Source organism: Aotus nancymaae, unplaced genomic scaffold (genome assembly GCF_030222135.1).
Source record: "Aotus nancymaae isolate 86718 unplaced genomic scaffold, 86718_ANA_hifiasm-v0.15.2.pri h1tg000014l, whole genome shotgun sequence".
NCBI classification, from domain to species: Eukaryota; Metazoa; Chordata; class Mammalia; order Primates; family Aotidae; genus Aotus; species Aotus nancymaae.
In genome coordinates, this window is record NW_026988425.1 from 111608510 (window position 1) to 111630173 (window position 21664).

Here is a 21664-nt window from a genome sequence, read left to right on the forward strand (position 1 = left end):
GACATGGCCCAAAGTGGACTTATCTTTGCCTGCAAACCTGTTCCTCCTTAAGTACTGTGTCTTAGTACATGGCACCAACATGCACCCAGCAGCTCGTGCAGAAACTTATGGGTGTCATCACTGCTACTTCCCTTCCCTGGCACTCCCATCATCAACTTTCAGGTCTGAGCAATTCTACCTGCTCACTCTCAAGCCTGCCCAAGTCTCACTATCTCTACTGCTACCACTCTAGTCGATGCTATCAGCACCCATTGCTTGGACCACTACAACAGCCTCTGATATGGCTTCTTGGCATTGCCTATGTGTTATCTTAAAAAGATCTCTTTGGCTGCAGTGTATGTGGGGTAACCCATATACACTGCAGCCAAAATAAGACATATGATCATGGCACTCCTCTACTTAAAACTTTTTTTATGGCTTCCCAATGCCCTCCAGACAGTTTCCAAAATCCTTGATATGGTCTACAAATCGTTACTTACCTCTCTAGTCTCAACTCTAACCACCCACGCTGTCGCCATTCCTTCAGCCTTGTCCTGCCTGTGAACTCCTAGCCTTTGCATAGGCACTCCCTTTCCCGAGAGCACTCTCCCTCCTCTGCCTGGCTGAGTCATGCATGTTCCTTCACGTCCACGCTGAAATGTAGCCCTTGACACAACTGCAGCAGCTTTTCCCTAGAGCTGTGTGTCTTGTGCCTTCCCCTTAAGTTCCACTGCAGACCGTGCACTCCTGTGTGTATATCCAGTACCTGGCATAGTGCTTGCCACACAGTAGGTGCTTGATAAATATCTGCCGAATATATGTGTCAATAAGTTAAAAATAACATGGTAAACTTAGAATAGGTGTTATGAGAAAGAGAACAAAGATAAAGTGAGTAAAAAGGTGGCATGAGACTGACGCTAAGTGACTGATGATTTTGAGAGCTGGCCTCCATTTTTATAGGCTTTGTTGATTCCTTTTATACTTTTAAAAAATAAATTCCCAATTCAATGGCATTTCCAAAAATAGGTGTAGTGAAATATCTAAGTATACTGAAAAATCTGTAATGAAATGCTCAGTAAACCATAATCTAACACTCAGTTCAAGCTCCCTCTTCTCAGCCAATATGCCTTTGAACATTATAGCTTTCCCCTACCTTCTCAATTCTCAGAGTATAAATTCATAATCAACAATTCAGGACTTCCCCTCCAAGTTTACCCACTTAGGTATGCCCTGTGGCCTCATCTAGAATAAACCTGGAGAAAGATACGCCCCTAGCATAGTGTCTCTCACACAGCAGGTGATCAGTGCATCATCCCTGGCTTTACTCTGGAACCTCATTCCGTGCAAGACACAAATAACAGGCTACGATTCACAATCCCTAAGAGAGTCTGCAGTTGACAAATCTGGGTATTCTTTTTCATATTAATTATTGGAAAAAGTAATGGATATTTCCTAAGAGGTTTTCAATAAAACCTTTCATTGTTGTTTCTGTTTTAAAAGAACTACTTAGAATTAAAGTGGCAATCAAATGTTATCAATGCTCTGCCCCTCAGTCAGCTGCAGTCAGCAGTTGAAAAGTACTGTGCCAAAGCATTTACCCTGAAGGCTCAAATCAGCGAGCTTTACCACAGTCTTCTTATGGCACTTATGAGAATCATAAAAGAATGACTTCTCTGCATTGCAGTCTCTGAGTAATTGGCAACGTAGAATTTACTGCCTTCTTCCTCTGAAGTATCAGGCGTTTGGCTCAGCCGATGAGAAAGTGAAACCACATGTGTTTTCTGCTCCTTCTTAGATTGGTGAATTTAAACAAAACCAGCTGCCCTCAATTCTCCATACAGTCCGCTTGGCTAAAAGCACTGCTACAATCACTGTAATATTCTTAAACTTTTCTATTACAATGCCAAATCAGGGTATTTTAAGACAAAATGCCTAAAGAAACATAAATGAAGGAAAAGATCCTCTCAAAGACAAAGTGACTGGCTCTGAGAAGAAACCAGAACAGTCCCTGTTTTGCCCCTCAGACACAAATGACATGGATCAACCTAGTGGTTACAGGGAGGAAAACAGCCTGCTAGACACAGCCAAACATCCGCCACCTCCTGAAGTCTCAGGTTCAAAAGGATTCATGTCTTTCCCAAAGCAGGTTAACACAGCATAAAGACAAACATCTTATTTTAAAAGCCTGGAAGAGTGTGATATTGTATAAAGAGAAACTACATTGACAATACTCAAGCAACAGGCTACTACATTCTTGGCTTGATGCATGCCACCACTTTGATATCATCTACATGGGCTTTTTGTCAGGGGAAAGTGAAAGTTCACACTGGAGAAGCAGAAATAACTTACTCAACTCATTACACTATCAGTATGTTTTTTTGTAATTCTTTTCAAGGCTAGCACACATTAAAAAATACATCCTAATTTAAATCTAAAAAACTGGAAATAGTTTATTTCAATAAACATACTTTAAAAAAAATCACAAAAGCACACGCTGATCACAAAACAGACAGCAGAAAAACCCATGGACGGCACCAAAGCAGGCTCACCAGTGTTGTAGGCAGTCGGCATTGCTGAGTACACAAGTCCCTGCGGAGGCAAGCTTGGGGTTGTCACAGACACGACTGGGGTAGCAAGAGGTTGAGTGGCTTGAGAACTGCTTATCCTTTGGGTATTCTGTGAGAGCAAAAAAGAGAAAAAGTGTTCTTATGTGGTATTTATGTTGACTTAAAAATAACTTTCAATTTAAAAGTGACATTTTTCACAGTTTTATATGAATGTCATTTTCTGAAGCAGTGATGTGAAAACTTCAAAAATACTAGTGGGAATAACTAAATATTTAATTTGAAGGGACATATTTTTACATCAATTATTTCTCTTTTTAAAATAGTTTGCTAATGTCAGACACACCATGTTAAAATAGGAACTTAAGTTATGGGCATTAACAAACACTTCCATGCATTAGCACAAAATGAAGACTTGAGGCCACTACAAACACTGTCAGATCACCCTAAATGAAATACGTGTAGTCTTTAAATACCAGTGATGGCAAAGGTCATCTGTATATACAGGGATTGTAAGTCTATATGAGTATAGAAATCAAAACTACTTTTCTTTGCAGAATTTATGTGTTAACATGGTTTGAAGTCATGGCTTATTGAGTGCAACTTGTACTCTTATTTCTCTCTGATCTTGCAGTTGATCTATTTTTTTTAACAACAGATTCAGATATGTATCTCTTCACAGTCTCCTGGCCTTCTGCAGGAGAGGCTTTGAGTAGAGAGTTTTGAATCAAGACAGCTGACAGGGCTGTGGATGGAGCACATTAAATGACTGCCAACTGGATGCATCTATGTAGTATCCTATCCGTGTTGGGAATGGATAAAAAAATTTCAACTATTAAATAATCCAGTTAGTTTAAGATAGTCTTTGTCCTTAATGTGTAGGAGTATGACAGAACCAGTTTCTCACCATTCTGGCTTAAGGTAACAGTTTTCCAAAATGAAAGATCAGAGGAACACAACAGACTCTGTATCACTAGCACAGAAGAAGGCCACAGCACCACTCACATTTATGTTTTTTATAAATTATCATGTTACGGCCTGATAACTGACATTCAGGAGTCTGAGCTGAATCAGTAAAGTATAATTCAGTGCCTTTGAGATTATGAAGAGTTAGATGCGATTCCATTTTCTCTATCACGCTTTCCAAAAGGGTACATCAGAAAAAGGTCTTTGGCTAGATCTAGACCCTTACAAACATTTGATGAGGATCCTGATCTGAGTTTATTTCTTTTTAATTTCTATTTTCTATCCTAGGTTAGAAGATATTAGAAAGATCATGTGGATGTGGATGTAGTGTCTGAGTTTCTGTCCCAGATTCACCATTTCCTAAGCATTGGGAAAATCATCTGACCTCTCTGAACCTCTTCATTGTCAAATAGAGAAGATACAGCAATCTTTGTCCTGGCTGCCTTGCACAGCTACTGTGAGAATCAAACGAGGTTATTACGTTAGAACTGCTTTCATAACTGAAGTACTACACAAATATAAGATAGTATCCTTAAATTACTGTCCCAAGAAACCCTCTGACCCCAAATTTCTACATAACTGGTGGGGGAAAAATGATACGTATTTTTATTCCTTCTAATCCATAGCCTATTTTACTGGAGCTTTCATGAAGTCAAGTTGTTCTAGCATTGCTCGGCTTCTAAAGGAATCTCTGTGGCTGGTCTTAACAGTACAGTCTTTAGTGCAGGTCCCAGGGCACCTGTCCTTCCGCACTTTGGATCAGAGTCATCCACGATTGTATTTTAGAGCTTAAGCCAATTTGAACAACTTTCTAACAGAATGTGCTTCTGATTATATTTTGGTTCTGACCTATAAAGTTCTGCATTTTTAATTGATAATAGAGTCTCAAGCTTAAGTTTTAAAGAATATAAATGGCTAAGTTTTCAGATATGTATTTTAAAGTCTTCAAGAACCTAATATATTTATTTCCAAGGTTCTGTAATTAGAGATGTACTTTGAGGAATGTGGAAAATTAACCTATGCCAATTGGGAATATATTTTAGTTTCAGTATCAGGTTTATAAATTTAGTGACTTTTTGAGATAGAGATCTACTTTGGACTTTCTTCTTTCATATTTGGTCTGGAACTTCAAAAGTCAAATCACTAGGTCAAAGAATATAGTAGGAGATAGTTCACCTTGGACCCTACCTACTCCATGGCACCATCTTCATGGCAATCTCCTGGCATGTCTTCAAAGACAGGGTAACAATAAGACTTCAAATACTGGTACTACTCATCTAAGCTCCTAATCTCAATGGCACTGAGTTCTGTAAGAGTAAGTGATTTTCAGAACCACTAGAGGGCAATACAGTGCTAGATAAATCATGGAAGCATTCATAATTCCTTAGACAGTGAGGTCTAACCTAAGGTGAATTATTTTAGCTTGAATTATAAACTCCCATTTACTAATCATTATGGTATCATTAAGTAAACTTAATTTGTTTCTCCAAAAGACATTCATAATGTAATCCAAAACATTTACAGGTGACTAGAATATTTTAGTTGGCCAATACAAAACTACATCCAAAACTGAGTGATCACAAAACTAAAGAAAGAACAATCTCGTAGTTTAAGGAGGACAACCTTATTTGAAAAGAGAACAAAGTGTGCAAAACACACCAGCATGCATAAACGTGGAATAGCAAACCAACGGATGCCTTTCTCCCCCATGCGTTCATGCACTTAACCCTTGTCCATGCTATAAAACAACATTTTCAAGTCTTTATTCCCCTTAAAGTACTTTAATTAGCAGCTGACTTTGCAATTATATGATGACTCCTGTGAGGTTTCAGTTTTAGTTCCTACAGAAAAAAAAGATCAACTGCAGATTGCTTTTAGTTAAGTTTATTTTCTAGAGGAAAAGCCAGCAGAAAACGTTTGTTTTGGAAAAAGGGCAATAGCTGCTTTTAAGAACAGCAGCATTTCTGAGAGTAAAGTAAATTTATATACATTCAATTACAGACATTCCTTTTAGTAAACAGGGAACCCCCTTGTGGTTCAGACTGTATCGTGCAGGATGAAGTAATTCCAACTCTGAAAAAGGTGACCTCACCAAAAATGATGTAATCTTTTTGAAAGAAAAAGAAACAACACAACATCGTGTGTTACAATCTGAGGAACTTGGAGGGTGAAGTCATTTTCTAAAAATATTTCAATAATTTGGAGAGCTATATAAGGTATTTTGTATCTTTCCTTAAAAAAACATTCAACAAGTATCCTATGCTCATGGACAGCTACTGTTTTTAAAGGCTCTATTCCAATGTTCCCTCCAACAAATAAAATGGGTCAACACATACAATTATAAATAAAAAAACTAGAGTCTCTAGTACTAGTAGATTGCTTTAGTATTCAAACTGTTTGAATAGTTTTTAAAAAGAAAAAATTTGGTATAACAAAGGGAACATTGGTTAGATAAGAACATTTAAGAGAATTAGTACTTTCTACATCTTTTTCAACTTCCTTCAAGCAGAAACCCACACTCACCAACTCCAATTCCTCTTCCTCCGACTGTACTCAGCACATAAGAGGGATAAGAGAGTTACTAAGACTGTTGGTACTCACGAACAAAATATTTCTTTAGAAAAACATGTTATTCAGACATTAGCAGTTGTCTGGAACTCTAAAGAGACGATTATATGCACAACAGATAGAAATATAAATTACTTATTGTCTCTATACTTGATTTTTCAAAAAGACTATTTATTTTAAATTCTCTAGGGCCAGTATTCAAAGACACCCTCCTCCCCCAACTTGCTCTGCTCTTATGCTGGCCTATCCTATACACAGTCATGCTACCGCAACAGTATTTAAAAGGGGTTCCTCATCATGATATCAATCTGTATTTGGAACTTAGAGAATACTAACTCTGTACCTGTAACTCTGCTTTTTGGTTGTTGTTGTTTGTTTTTTTGAGACGGAGTTTTCCTCTTGTTGCCCAGGCTGGAGTGCTGGAGTGCAATGGTGTGATCTTGACTAACCATAACCTCTGCCTCCCGGGTTCAAACAATTTTCCAGCCTCAGACTCCCAAACAGCTGGGATTACAGGCATGCATGCACCACCATGCCCAGCTAATTTTTGTAATTTTAATAGAAACGGGGTTTCTCCATGTTGGTCAGGCTGGTCTCAAACTCCCAACCTCAGGTGATCCACCCACCTCAGCCTCCCAAAGTGCTAGGATTACAAGCGTGAGCCACCACGCCCGACCAACTCTTTATCTTAATCATCCTATTATTACCCCACCAGGTGACGTATGTTCATTTATCTCCTACTAAATTCTGCCTCTTGGCAGGCAAAAAACTGCTGTATGTTTTATTTCCCACAGGAACTAGCACAGAGCTATAAAACAACAAGAACACAAACATTTATTCATAAATACAAGAGTTTTAAATACCAGTTTTATATATGTTTATCATTTGCAAATATAGTGTTCATGTGAATAAAATGACTTCAATGGAGAAAAACCACATATTTGAAGAAAATGAGACTGGAAGAGAAATGAATTCATAACCCATGTAAAGAAAAGCAATGAGGCCAGGTGCAGTGGCTCACACCTGTAATCCCAGCACTTTGGGAGGCCGAGGTGGGTAGATCACGAGGTCAAGAGTTCAAGACCAGCTTGGCCAAGATGGTGAAACCCTGTCTCTACAAAAACCACAAAAATTAGCTGGGCGTGGTGGCAGGTGCCTGTACTCCCAGCTACTTGGGAGTTTGAGGCAGGAGAATCACTTGAACCTGGGTGGCACAGGTTTCAGTGAGCTGAGATCGTGCCACTGCACTCCAGCCTGGGTGACAGCGTGAGACTCTGTTACAAAACAAAACAAAACATCTTTGCTCCTTTTCTCCAAAACATTTAGAAAATATTAATATGCTAGAAACAGTCTAATCAGTTTTCAGTTTTTCTTACTTTACTTCAATAAGTTAAGCTTCTCTGTCAATCTGTGAAAAGTGTCGTTGTAAGTGCCATTGATACATGAAGCCCTAATGTGGAAGGAGGTTTCTTTGTAAATGGTGTAAATTAGGTGGGACCAATTACTTACTCTGAAAAACAATCACATGATCTATAACTGCTATCTCCAATGTGGGCAAGATGTTATTCAACTGTTTTGTTATAGATATCTTTACATACCTCCAAACAAAAGGTACACATCAAAATATTATACTGTCAAACACTATAGCTGTGTATGTGTAAAACATATAGTTTTCACTTTAATGTACAGGAGGAGTAAGCACGTAAATAATTCGTATGACACATTTTGAATTTTCCACGGAGATGCTTCATGCTCTCTTAAACAACAATCAGACATAACTTTACAACTGCTCAATGCTTAAATGCAGTTTGTCTTTAAATTGGCAGTTTACTAACAATTCTTATAAACATATTTCTGTGCCTTACACGATTTTTTTTTAGTTTATTTCTGAAAGACAGTAGCAAGTATTTCATATCTAGGACCAGAAAGGTGAGCTACACGACTATCCTCAATTCCATTTCTTCTTGGCTCCCTTTTGAGGTATATTTCTTTGTTATGCATGTATATGTGCATTTTAAACTTTTTATTCTGAAATAACTTTAGACAGCATTTCAAAGAGAGCTCCCTCACATCTCACTCAGCTTCCTGCAATGTTAACATCACAAGGAAATACAATGCAGTTGTCAAAACTAACAAAAATAATACAGCGCCAATTAAAGATTTGGACTTGACTTGGATTTCGCCAGTCTTTCAACTGCTGTCCTTTTTTCCTGACCCAGGATCAGATCCTGGATTCCACATGCCTGTAGCTGTCATGTCTCCTTAGTCTCCTCTGGTCTGTGACAGTTCCTCAGTCTTTCCTTTTCATGACCTTGAAATTTTTTGGAAAAAGTGCTTATCAGGTATCTTATAGAGTGTCTCTCAATTTGGGTCGGATTTTCATTCATAATCAGATAGAGGGGCATGGACTTTTGCAAGAACACCACAGGGAGACACAGCCTTCTTAGCATACCATATTGGAAGGCAGGCACATGTTGTCTTTATGTCCCATTACTGGTGATGTTAACCTTGATCCTCTGGTTAAGGCAGAGTTTTCCAGGATTCTCTAATTTCCAATTCTCTAATTTTTCCCTTTGTAAGAAACAAATATGTGGGAAGAGATATTTTGAGACTATGCGAATATGGTTTTTCACTTAAACTTTCTGCCCACTTATGTTAGCATTTATCCACTGACCTGGCCTGCAACAATTACCATTGCATTGTGTTCTAATGGTGATTTATTATCTCTCATTCTTTCTACATTAATTAGTTATTTTCCAAGGAAGAATTGTCCCTTTCCCCTTGTTTATTCAATCATTTATTTATGCCAGTAATAGACTCAGTGTTTTTTATTCCCTGTGCTATAAATACTATTGTTATTTGTTACTCAAATTGTTCTAGTTTTGGCCATTGGAAACTCTTTTGAAAGGCCAGCTCCCATGACTTTTGATATGCACTTTCTCAACCTCTGACAACTTTGGCTCATCCTGTTTCCCTGCCCCAGATCTACAACAAACCATTTTTTCCAAGCAGCCCTGGTTCCTTAGATTAGAAAATGGTATTCAGAAACTAAAATCTGAGCACCAGGTATGTTCAGCCTACTGTGTGCTGTTGCCTAACAGACCTCTCTGCAAACAGAGCTAGGAAATATATGACGTACATTAGTTCTTATGTACACACATCTGTACCTTTCGTGTGTGTATGACAGGGTCTTGCTGTCACCCAGGCTGAAGTGCAGTGGTACAATCATGGTCCACTGCAGCCTCGACTTCCTGGGCTCAAGCAATCCTCTAACCTCAGTCTGCCAAGTAGCTGGGACTACAGGCACATGCTATCACGCCTAGCTAAGTTTTGTATTTTTAGTAGAGACAGGGTTTCCCAATGTTGGCCAGGCTGGTCTTGAACTCCTGAGCTCAACATCCACCCACCTCAGCCTCTCAAAGTGCTGGGATTATAGGCCTGAGCCACCATGCCCACCCAAATGCATATACATTTCTGTATCCATCTACGTGTGTGTGTGTGTGTGTGTTTGTGTAAAAACTCATACTGAATCCTTCAACTGTAACCCTGAAACATAAGGCTCATTCTAGACCCCACCCCCACACCTCCTTGGTTATCTGCAGCTTTCTCCTCCAACCATGAGAAACCTGGCTCCCTTTATCTACAATGTTCACGTGTTCATTTATATATTTATTTTATTTATATGTTCAACCCTTTGTGTGTTCGTGTATGTGAGGGATCTATTTACCATCTAGAGTACAGTGATTTGCTACAATTTTGTTGGTCTCTAACCTTACAGTATCCAGTCAAAACAGTTTTCAAATTTACTCAGACCAGGCCCTTTCTTCCTTAGCCCTTCAATATCATCACGTTACTCATCTGTAATGAAGTTATATTCATGTGTGACAATATGCATTCCATCTTGGGTTCCCCTGGAATTATTTTTTAATAGATTGCATTTAGGAAAAAAAATCACTCTTTGGATATACATTTTAATGAGTTTCAAGGAACAGTACCTTTCACAGATGCATCTGACAATACAGCATCACACAGATTAGTTCATCACCTCAAAAACCCCCTCATACTACCCCTTTGTAGTCAACCCTGACTCCACAGGCAGTGAGTTTTGCATTTTCCAGAATGAAATACAGATGGAATCATACACTACTGCAGAGTTTTAGATCCGGCTTCTTTTATTTAGCAAAATTCACTTAGGATTCATCTATATTGCTGTGTGAATAAACAGTTTATTGCTGAGTAGCATTTCTTTATATGGGTGTACAGTGTTTATGCATTCATCTGTTGAAGGACACTTAGGTTACTTTCAATGTTTCACAATTATGAAAGACACAGGTTTAAGTACAGTTTTCAATTCATGTGCATAAACACTCTAGGAGTGGCATTACCGGACTACAGCAAGCATTTATTATTATTATTATTATTATTATTATTGTTATAATTTTTAAGACAGGGTCTTGTTGTGTTGCCCAGGCTGGTCTTGAACTCCTGGGCTCAAGCAATCTTCCTGCCTTGGCCTCCCAAAGTGCAGGGATTATATAGGCATAAGCCACCCTGCCTGGCCAGCAAGCGTGTATTTAGATTCATAAGAAGTTGACCGAGACCGGCATGGTAGCTCACGCCTGTGATCCCAGCACTTTGGGCGGCCAAGGTGGGTGGATCACCTGAGGTCGGGAGTTCGAGACCAGCCTGACCAACATGGAAAAAACTCATCTCTACTAAGGGTACAAAAATAAATAAATAAAGTCAGAAATGAGGCCTGGTTTATTAAAAAAAAAAAAAAAAGAAGTTGACCAACTCTTCAAAATGGCCATACCATTTTGCATTCCAAGTATATATGAGAGACTTTTTGCTTCGCATCCTCAACCACATTTCCAGTTTTTGGATTTTCTTAGATTTAAATTTTAGCCATTCTACTGGATGTGTATGTAGTTATGTCTCATTAGGTTTTAATTTTCAATTCCCTAAGACCTAATAATATTGAGCATAGTTTCATACACTTATTTGCCATCCATGTATCTTCATTTTGAAGTAGCTGTTCAGACCTTGTGCCCTTTTAAAAAACTGACTTGTTATGTTTTCTTACTGCTGGGTTTTAAGACTTCTTAAAATACTCTGAATACAAACTCTTTATTGGATATGTGACTCAAAAGTATTTTCTTCTAATCTGTAGGTCATCTTGTTATTCTCTGAACAGTGCCTTTCACAGAACAAAACTTAAATTCTGACAATCTCCAATACATCAGCTTTTTTTCTTTTTTTTAATGGATCCTGCTTTTGGTGTTGGATTTTCTCCTCTAAATTTCAGTTTCCTGTTTTATTTTTTATTTTTATTTTCTTTTAATTGCATTTTAGGTTTTGGGGTACATGTGAAAAACATGCAAGATTGTCGCATAGGTGCATACGTGGCAGTGTGATTTGCTGCCTTCCTCCCCTTCACCTATATGTGGCATTTCTCCCCATGCTCTCTCTCCCCAACTCCCCACCCCAGTTTCCTGTTTTAAATTTGGGTCTATGATCCATTTGTAGTTAATTTTTTGAATGAAGTCTGAGTTATTATCAACTGGGTTTTTTGTTTTTGTTTTTGTGTGGATGTAGAATTGTTTCAACACCATTAGTTGTAACAACCACCCTTTCTTTATTGAACTGCCTTACTACCTTTGCCAAAAATCCAGCTGAATATACATGTATAGGTCTAAATTTTCTGGGCTGTTTTGACCACTGATCTATGTGCCCATCATTCTGTCAATATCACACTTTCTTGATTACTATACCTTTGTAGTAGGTCTTGAATCCAGGTCATAAGAGTCTTTTTATTTTGTTCCTTCTTAAGATCATTCTGGCTATCGTAGTTCTTTGGTCTTTACCTATATATTTTACAATCGGTATATTAATATCTACAAAAAAGCTTGCTGGGATTTTTTACTGAAATTGTGTTTAATCTACAGCTTGATTTGGGAAGAAATGATATCTTGACAATACTGAGTCTTCAAATCCATTAACATGAGATATCTATTCATCTAGGTCTTCTTTTATTTCTTTCATCAGTGTTTTGCAGTTTTCAATATACAGACTGTGTACACCTTTTGTCAGAACTGTATCAAGATGCTTCTTTTCTTTCCTTTATTTGGGATGCTTTTTTTTAAAATTTCAAATTCCAATTGTTCACTGCTGGCATATAATCAATTTTTATATACTAACTTTGTACCCTGTGACCTTGCTAAACTCACTGATTGGTCCCAGGAAATTTTTGTAATTTCTTTATAATTCTCTACATTAAAAAATGTATCTTATGTGAATAGAGACAGTTTAATTTCTCTCTTCCCAATATGTATGCATTTTATTCATTTATTTTTGCCTAACTGTACTGGCTAGGACTTTTACTACCATGATGCATGACTGGTAAGAAAAAATATCATTATCTAGCTCCAAATACTAGAAGACTGAATGCTTTCCCCTTATAAAGTATTTTAGCTGTATATTTTTTTGTAATGTTCTTTATTAAGTTCCCTTCTATTCCTGGTTTGATGAGAGTTTTTTTTTTTTTTTTAAATCATAACTAGATGTTGAATTGTTAACATTGTGATTATACTGATCAATTTTCAAGTGTAGACTCAGCCTTGCATTCCTGGCATAAAACCACCATGGTCTTGATATATTATCCTTTTTATATATTGCTCAATTTACTAATTTTTTACTGAGGATTTCTGTGTCTAGAGTTCATAAGGAACGTGGATTTGTAGGATTTTTTTTCTTGTGTTGCCTTATTTTGGTTTTGCACTGGGGTAAGGCTGATCTAAAAAAATAAGTTGGAAAGTTTTCTCTCCTCTCCTGATTTTTTCTGAAAGAGACTGTATAGAACTGATATCACTTCTTTCTTAAATGTTTGGTAGAATCTGCCAGTAGAAATCATATGGGTCTGGAGTTTTCTTCTGTGAAAAGTTTTTAAACTAGAAATTTGATTTTTAAAATAGTTACTACCCCAGTTAACTATTTATTCTTCAATGAGTTTAGTAGTTCCTTGGTAGTTTCTATCTTTCAAAGAATTTGCCCATTTCATCTAAGCTATTAAATCTATTGGAACAGAGATGCTTACAGTACTCTTTTAGTGTCTTCTGAGTAATATATCTGCTCATATTTTTGATACTGATAACCTGAGTCTTCTCTTTTTCATTGGTCAGCTTGGATAGAAGTTTATCAATTTTATTGATCTTTTTTTAAAAAAAGTTTTTGGTTTGCTTTTGTTTTCCTGTTTTAAATTCATTAATTTCTGCTCTTTACTTTTTCCTTTCTTCTGCTTGATTTGGGTTAAGTTCACTCTTCTTCCTTGAGTTTCTTAAGGTAAAAGCTTAGATTGCTCATTTGGGATCCTTCTTTTCCAACACAGGCATTTGTTGCTATAAATTTCTCATCATCACTACTCTAATTGGGCCCCAAAATTCTGGTGCTATATTTTCATTTTCAGCTATATGTATTTTTAAATTTCCTTTGAGATTTCTTCTCTGGTCCATGGGTTATTTTAAAATATGTTATTTAATGTCTAAATATATGGCAGTTTTCCTACTATCTTTCTGTTACTGATTTTTTGTTTGATTTCTTTACAGCCAGAGAATATAACATGTATGATTTCAGTTCACTGAAATTTGCCAGTTTGTTTCCTGGCACAGAATATGGTCTATCTTGGTGAATGTTCCATGTGCACTTGGGAAAGATGTGTGTTCTGCTGTTGTTGAGTGATGTGTTCTATAAATGTCTCTTAGGTCATGTAGGTTGATTGTTACTCAGATCATCTAGATCCTTACTGATTTTCCTGCCTACTTGTTCTATCAATTACTGAGAGGGATGCTGAACTCTCCAACTATAATTGTGAATTTTTCTATTCACCTTTTAATTCTATCAGTCTTCACTTCATGTATTTTGAAGGTTGCTGTTAGGTGCATATATATTAAAGTAAGTTATTTCTTGGAAAGTGAACTATGTCACATCCCTCTTTATCACTGACAGTCTTCCTTGTTGTGAAGCCTACATTGTCTGAAATTAATAGGTCTGCTTTAGCTTTCGTTTTGGTTAGTGTTTGCAATGGTAAATTTTCTCCATTCTTTTACCTATATCTTTATATTTATAGTGGATTTCTTGTAGACAGCGTATTATTTGGTTTTTGCCTTTTTTTTTTTGAGACAGAGTTTTGCTCTTGTTGCCCAGGCTGGAGTGCAATGGCATTATTTCAGCTCATTGCAACCTCCGCCTCCTGGGTTAAGTAATTCTCCTGCCTCAGCCTCCAGAGCAGCTGGGATTTAAAGGCACAAGTCACCACGCCCAGCTAATTTTGTATTTTTAGTAGAGAGGAGGTTTCTCCATGTTGGTCAGGCTGGTCTGGAACTCCTGACCTCAGGTGATCCGCCCACCTCAGCCTTCCAAAGTGCTGGGATGATAAGCATGAGCTACCTCATTGCTTTTTAAGAAAAACACACAAATCTGACAATCTTTTAATTGACTGTGTTCTCACCACATTCAATGTGATTACTTCCAGGATTGGATTAAAAGTTACCATTATCTTGCTTTTTGTTTGTCTTCTTTTCTCCCATTTCTTGGGCTACTTAGAACACTTTTTATATTTCTATTTTATCTCTTCTATTGACTTATTTATACCTCTTATAAAGTTTTCTTCTGTAGTTGCACTAGGGCTTACAATATATATACATCTTTAATTACTTTGATTTCATCTTTAAATAATATTTACATCATGTGTAGAGTCAATTTCTCCCTCCCACCTTTTGTTGTCATACATTTTACTTTTACAGGTGCTACAGAAACAAAATACACTGTTACTATTTTTGCCTTATATATAGTCAGATACCTTTTGGAGCAATTAAAAAGAGGGAAAACACTCGGATCTTGGTTTCTTTTATTCTCTATAAAAATAAATGTTCCTTGGAGAAATGCCTGATTCTAGGACTGGGACAGAAAATATACAAGATGAGCCTAGAGCATATTATAGTGCCAGAAAATAAAAAAAAGTACCCACTCCCCCTGGAAAAAACCCCACAAAAATAAGGTTATATCAAAGGGACACAGGAATCAAGTGAATAGCCCTCAAAAGCTAAAGCTAGAACAAAGCAACAGAAAAAAAGTGGTATTGCATTATAAAACAAAGTATTAAAATAAATGTCCATGAGTCCATATTGATATAAATGGTTGAATAAATGAGAGAAAATAGATAAATCTCCTGAGTAGAAGAATTACAAATAACTTACGTACATATCCTTCTCTTAAGAAAGTGAAGCCTTAACTCCCCACTCCTTAAAAGTGTGGGCTGCAAATGGTAATTTTCTACCCAAAGGCTATAGTATGAAAAAGTGGTAGAAAGAGTAACTTCACAGAAAAGAAACCTGTTAAACACCTGTTAAACATCAGCGAGGTGACCAAATTAACATCAGCAATAGTTACGTCGATACAGGTTGGTTATCCCAAATCTGAAAATCTGAAACGCTCCAAAATGCAAAACCTCTTGAGCACCAACATGACACTCGAATGTAGTACTCATTGGATCATTTTGGATTTCAGACTTCTGGATTTGGGATGTTCTACTTATTAGTATAAGACACATATTCCAAAACCTGAAAAAATCTGAAATCTGGAACACCTCTGGTCCTGGGTATTTTAGATAAGAGATAGTAAATGTAGTAGGCACTCTTGATATAATGTGATGAAAATGGCATCTTAAATCTATGGCCTACCTCCCTCAAACCAACAACCACAATCTAAGCATGAGAAAAACATCAGACAAATCTTAACTAAGAGGCATTCTACAAAAATACCTGTCTAGTATTCCTCAAAACTGTCAAGGTTGTTAAAGCAAGGAGTCTTAGAAACTCTCACAGTCAAGAAGTAGCTAAAGAGACATGATTACTAAATGTAATGTGGTTCCCTGGATTAGATCCTAGAATAGGAAAAGACACAAAGTTAAAAATAAGTAAATTTGAATAAAGTACGAACTTCAGTTAATAATAAGATATCAGTACTAGTTCAAGAGTTGTGACAAATATACTAATGTTAATAATAGAAAAAATTATGTGTGGGGTATATAAAAACTTTCTGTATGATCTTTGCAATCTTTCTATAAACCTAAAATTGTTCTAAAAATAAAAGGTTTATAAAATGTAGGAAAAAACAAATTTAATTATTTTATCTTCATTTATTGCATTTCCATAGTTCATTTCTTTGAGTAGATGCAAGTTTTTGCTGGCATCACAGTCCATCTGGTGAAGGGCTTCCTTTAACATTTCTTGTAGAGTAGGTCTGCTAGTCATAAATTTCCATGACTTTTGTTTGAGGAAGTCTTCACTTCTCAAAGATATTTTTGGTGGGTAGAGAATTTTGGGGTGAGAAGAATTTTTTTTAAAAATTCAGCACATTAAATAATGTTACTACTCCATTTTTCTTGCTTGCATAGTTTGTGAAGAAAAAAGTATGGTACTAATTCTTATCTTTGTTTTGCTGTATACAATGTATCTCTTCTCTGGCTAACATTTTTGTCTTGATCTTCTTTTAGCAGTCTGAGTGTGAGTGAGAGTGTGGGTGCGTGTGCATCTGTGTGTATGTGTGTGTGTGTGCGTTGGTAGTAGTATTTATCCTATTTGGTACTGGTTATTATTTAAATATTATTCCTGTCCATTTGATAAAGGCCCATAGCTCTTGGATACTTCATTCTGTTTTTTTATTTTGTCTTGTTTTCATTCTTCTTTCTCTTTGTATTTCAGCATGGGTAATTCCTACTAAGAGATCTATAGGTTTTTCCCTCCTGCTAAGCTATTAGTGCAAGACTCGAGTTAATTTCATTAGAAGCTGAACTGGGTTTGAGCCTTACTGTTGCTCTAGTTACCATCAGGGCACCTACTACAAGTCTCACATCCCTATGGAGGTGGGGATTTGCATGCCAGGTTTTCCCAAAGTGACTGCTCCACTCTCAGTTTTAAGTCATCCCCTATCATTGTGCCTCACCTTCTCAGTCATCCTGCCACTCTCCTGGCATTGTTCCTTACCGAGCATGTCTTCCTATTCCTCTACCAGGTTGAGATATTTTGCCTCTTTGATTAAACAGGATTTCAACAGTGCCCTAAGAGTGATAATGTTTGTCGTTCACCTCCTCACAGATTAAAGCTTTTGTTCCACATTAGAGAAAGAAGACAGAAAGATACTGTAGTGGCTACTCTTCCCTTCTCCCAGTTCTATACCACAGCGAGACCTTTTCAGGAGCTTCTGAGTACTCCATGGGATTCATGGAGAAAAAAGTCTACAAGGGAACACAGACTCACCTTGTGTTATACTGCGGCCCCAGGAGTTTCACACAGTTCTGTCAGTGTATACCTGACCTCCAGCAATTCACCAATCACCCTAGCTTAACTCTTACCATCTGTGTCTTGCCTAGTGCTCAAATGTTATCTCTTCCCACAGTACCTCTAACTCTATGGCATCTGGGCCAGTTGGTTGCCCTGAAATCTCAGCACTATAATGGGTTCAAGGAAAACTATGAACTTCCTGTATATCCAAGTTTGCTTTCATTGTAAGGCTGGGAGTGACCGTTTACAGATTTCTGTATCACCAAATAAAAAAGTACTTGTTTTTTTGACCTGGACTACAAGACTTAAAGAGATTTGATCCTAGCTCGATTTTGTACTACCTTGAACAAGTAATAACCATTAACTCAGTTTCCTCATCTTTACCTTGCAATGATCACAGTCTGAAAATTAAATGAGACAATATACAGATGAAGGTGTTTTGGAATCTATAAAGCATTATACAAATGTGGAATTATCATCTAAGCCTGGAAGCATCACTTTGACTTAGCAAAATGTCAAACGGTGAGTTTAGCAACTGCACAGTAGAAAGAACACCTGGCATATCATTTAGTATGCTAATAGTCCAAATAGTTGCTAAACTAAGAAGTTTTAAAACTTGATTACATATTCTAGTTTTTTTCTACAAGAGGCTAAGGAGGATAAACATATTGTCCTGTTCTTTATAAACAGAGTTAACATTCAAAAACAAATGAGACCAGAACCCTAGAGCCATCATCAAGGAGTGGAAGGGAGGATACATGCATTCTTTATACAGTTAAATAGAAAGGTTGTTAGAGAAGGAATAAACAAAGAAAATTAATTGGAGAATAACTAATTCAAGTTTGTGAGCATTCTTCCCTATCCTACAATAGTTCTGTGGTATTTAGAATTTTCTTTTTTTGAGACAGAGTCTTGCTCTGTCACCCGGGCTGGAGTGCAGTGGTGCAATCTTGGCTCACTGCAACCTCTACTTCCTGGGTTCAAGCGATTCTCCTGCCTCAGCCTTCTGAGTAGCTGGGATTACAAGAGCCCACCACCACGCCTGGCTAATTTTTGTATATTCAGTAGAGACAAGGTTTCACCATGTTGGCTAGGTTGAATTCCAGACCTCAGGTGATCTGCCCACCCCGGCATCCCAAAGTACTGGGATTACAGGCGTGAGCCACTGTACCCCACCTGGTATGTAGAATTTTCTAACAAAGATTTAGTGCTTCTCTCATAGAAAAGCATGTGTAATTGATTAATGAAAGTATACAAAGTACAGAGAATAACTCATGTTTAATGCTTCTAGCCTGGTAAAATTAAAATTAAACATAATAATATCTCTGTATTTTACTTTTTAAAAATTGATTCAAAATGTGTTACATATTAATGGGATATAGGTGAGTATTTGTTACATTCACAGCATGTGTAATGATCAAGGTCAGGGTTTTCAGGGTATCTATTACCTTGAGTATTTATCCTTTCTATGTGTTGGGTACATTTCAAGTCCTCTCTTCTAGCAACTCTGAAATATACCCCATCTGCAATGTTGCTAACTACAGTTACCCCTCTCCTATCAAATACAGGGGTGTATTTGTTCTATCTAAGCGTATATTTTCACCCATGAGTCAACCTCTCTTTATACCCTCTCCCACCCATACACCCTTCCCAGGCTCTGCTATCATTCTATTCTCTAGCTCCACAAGATCAATTTTTTTTAGGTCTACATATGAGTGAGAACATGCAGTATCTATCTTTCTGTGCCTGACTTATTTCACTTAACACAATAACCTCCAGTTCCACGCATGTTCATATTTAGCTTTAATTTTAAATAACCGCTAAGCAAATTTCCATAATCTGATTTTTGTGTATCTGAAATAGACTTGTCTCTTCAAATGCTAATTTTGAATGGAAATACTCATTAGGAATAGATGTAGATTCTACGGTGGCACAAAAAATTCCAAAGGAAGCTAGACTATGTATAAAACACGTGTTTTAAAGAATGAGGTTGAAGAAAGGTTCAACTTACTAGTGGAGGCATCATGCCCTTGCTTGAAGGGGGGATGACAACTCGAAGATCTGGTTTTCTACTGTTCATTCCAAGATTACCACCACCTGGTGGAGGGGGAGACTTTGTAGGCATGACTTTGCCTAAACTATTTGCACCAGTAGCGCCAATCAAATTTGGAGAAGCTCTTGAGTTTACAAATCCATTTCCTGGGGGGAAAAATACCATTCAATAATGTGAGAAGAGTTATTAAAATACTTCAGAACAAACAAATCAAGTTTTCCCCAGTCCAAGTTGCAAATACATTTTATAATAAAACTCATTACAGGTTGAGTAACCCTTATCTGAAATGCTTGGGACCAGAAGTGTTTCTGATTTCGGAATACTTGTATTACACACTTATGGGCTGAGCATCCCTAAATGTGAAAATCCAAAATCCTCCAATGAACACTCTGAGAGTCACATCAGTGCTCAAAATGTTTCAGATTTTAGAGCATTTTGTATTTGGGATACTCAACCTGTGATAACTAATGAAGTATCTTTGGATACTTTAAAAACAAGCAAAGAAAGACAAGCAAAGTCTGAGATACATATAAAGCTTAAGACTAATGATACTTGTTTTCCAGCATTACTGCTTGGACTTGCTGAGAGAGATTTAAAACACAATACATTTCCGGCCAGGTGCGGTGGCTCATGCCTGTAATCCCAGCACTTTGAGAGGCCAAGGTGGGTGAATCACTTGAGGTCAGGTGTTTGAGACCAGCTTGGCCAACATGTTGAAACGTCGTCCTTACTAATAATACAAAAATTAGCCGGGTGTGGTGACGTGTGGCTGTGATCCCAGCTGCTTGGGAGGCTGAGGCAGAAGAATCACTTGAACCAAGGAGGCAAAGGTTACAGTGAACTGAGATCGTGCCACTGCACTAGACTTGGTGACAGAGTAAAACTGTGTCTCAAAGAAACAAACAAACAAAAGACCACATTTCCAACAGGTCATCTCAAACAGGGGACTAAAATGATGGCGGTATTGTAGAAAATGACTGAGACCAGCCTATTCATTCACTCTTGTGATAGCAAAGATGCTGCTACTACTAAGTTCTGAGTAGTGACCCAGGTATCAGAGCAGCTTCTTAACTGCAGCGGCGTATTCAGCACTCATTTCCATTGCCTCATTCTCACCAAGTACTTCTTCCTTACAGCTCTACTTCTACTGGTTGTGTTTCTTCAGCTTCATTAAGGTCCTTATTAAATATTTCTGATTTGTCTCACTTTAATCATCTTATTCGTATTTTTAAACTTTCTCTAATAGAACCTTCCATCTCTCTTGGATGAAATGAGAAAAAAGGCACATTGTGATATATGCTCTGTGTATATATTACTTTTGGGTACCAGTTGAGATATAAAATAAATATGAAAACATCCTGTTTTCATGAATACTGTAGTCAGTCATTCTACACCTTCCCATGTGTAGGGACCATGTGGACTGGGTGGGGCTGACTCTACTGCAACCCTCCCTCCAACCCACATTCCAGCCTGGGTGATAGAATTAACCCAATCAAACAAAGACAAAGAAAAAAGAATCAAAAAACAGTAATAAACAAAGCCTCCAAGAAAACTGGGATTATGCTAAACAGCCAAACCTAAGAATAACTGGTGTTCTTGAGGAAGAAGAGAGATCTAAAAGTCTGGAAAGACATATTTAAGAAAACAATTGAGGAAAACTTCCCTGGCCTTACTAGAGATACAAAAATCCAAATACAAAAAGCTTAAGACCTGGGAAATTCACTGCAAAAAGATCATCACCCAGGCATATAGTCATCAGGTTATCTAAAGTGAAGACAAAGGGAAGAATCTTAAGAGCTGTGAGGCAAAAGCATCAGGTAACCAACAAAGGAAAACTTATTAGATCAACAGCAGATTTCTCTCCAGAAACCTACAAGCCAGAAGGGATTGGGGTTCTATCTTTAGCCTCCTCAAATAAAATAATTGCCAGTCAAGAGTTTTGTACCCAGCAAAACTATAAGATTCATGAATGAAGAAGAGATAAAGTCTTTTTCAGACAAACAAATGCTGAGATAATTTGCCACAACCAAGCCAGCACTACCAAGAAACGCTAAAAGGAGTTCTAAATCTTGAAACAAAACCTCAACATACACCAAAATAGAACTTCCTTAAAGCATAAATCTCACAGGCCCCATAAAACAGTAACACAATGAATAAAATAGTACCTTACATCTCAATATTAATGTCCAATATAAATG

General features: G+C 37.3%; 1 protein-coding gene across 15 annotated transcripts in view; it reads right to left on the bottom strand.

Annotated features, from left to right (window-relative positions):
* MEF2A (myocyte enhancer factor 2A) overlaps positions 1-21664 on the bottom strand; it is a 143771-nt gene that overhangs the window by 7026 nt on the left and 115081 nt on the right. For 8 of the 15 annotated variants that reach the window (XM_064376246.1, XM_064376245.1, XM_012438651.3 and 5 more), the window contains 2 exons: positions 19425-19612; positions 2529-2655 (listed from right to left, as the gene is read on the bottom strand). In XM_064376246.1, coding sequence (XP_064232316.1) covers positions 2529-2655; positions 19425-19612 — 315 coding nt within the window. Of the gene's footprint in view, positions 1-2528; positions 2656-6032; positions 6057-19424; positions 19613-21664 lie in introns of all 15 variants that reach the window. The other 7 variants (XM_064376243.1, XM_021674325.2, XM_012438648.2 and 4 more) reach the window with 1 other exon arrangement.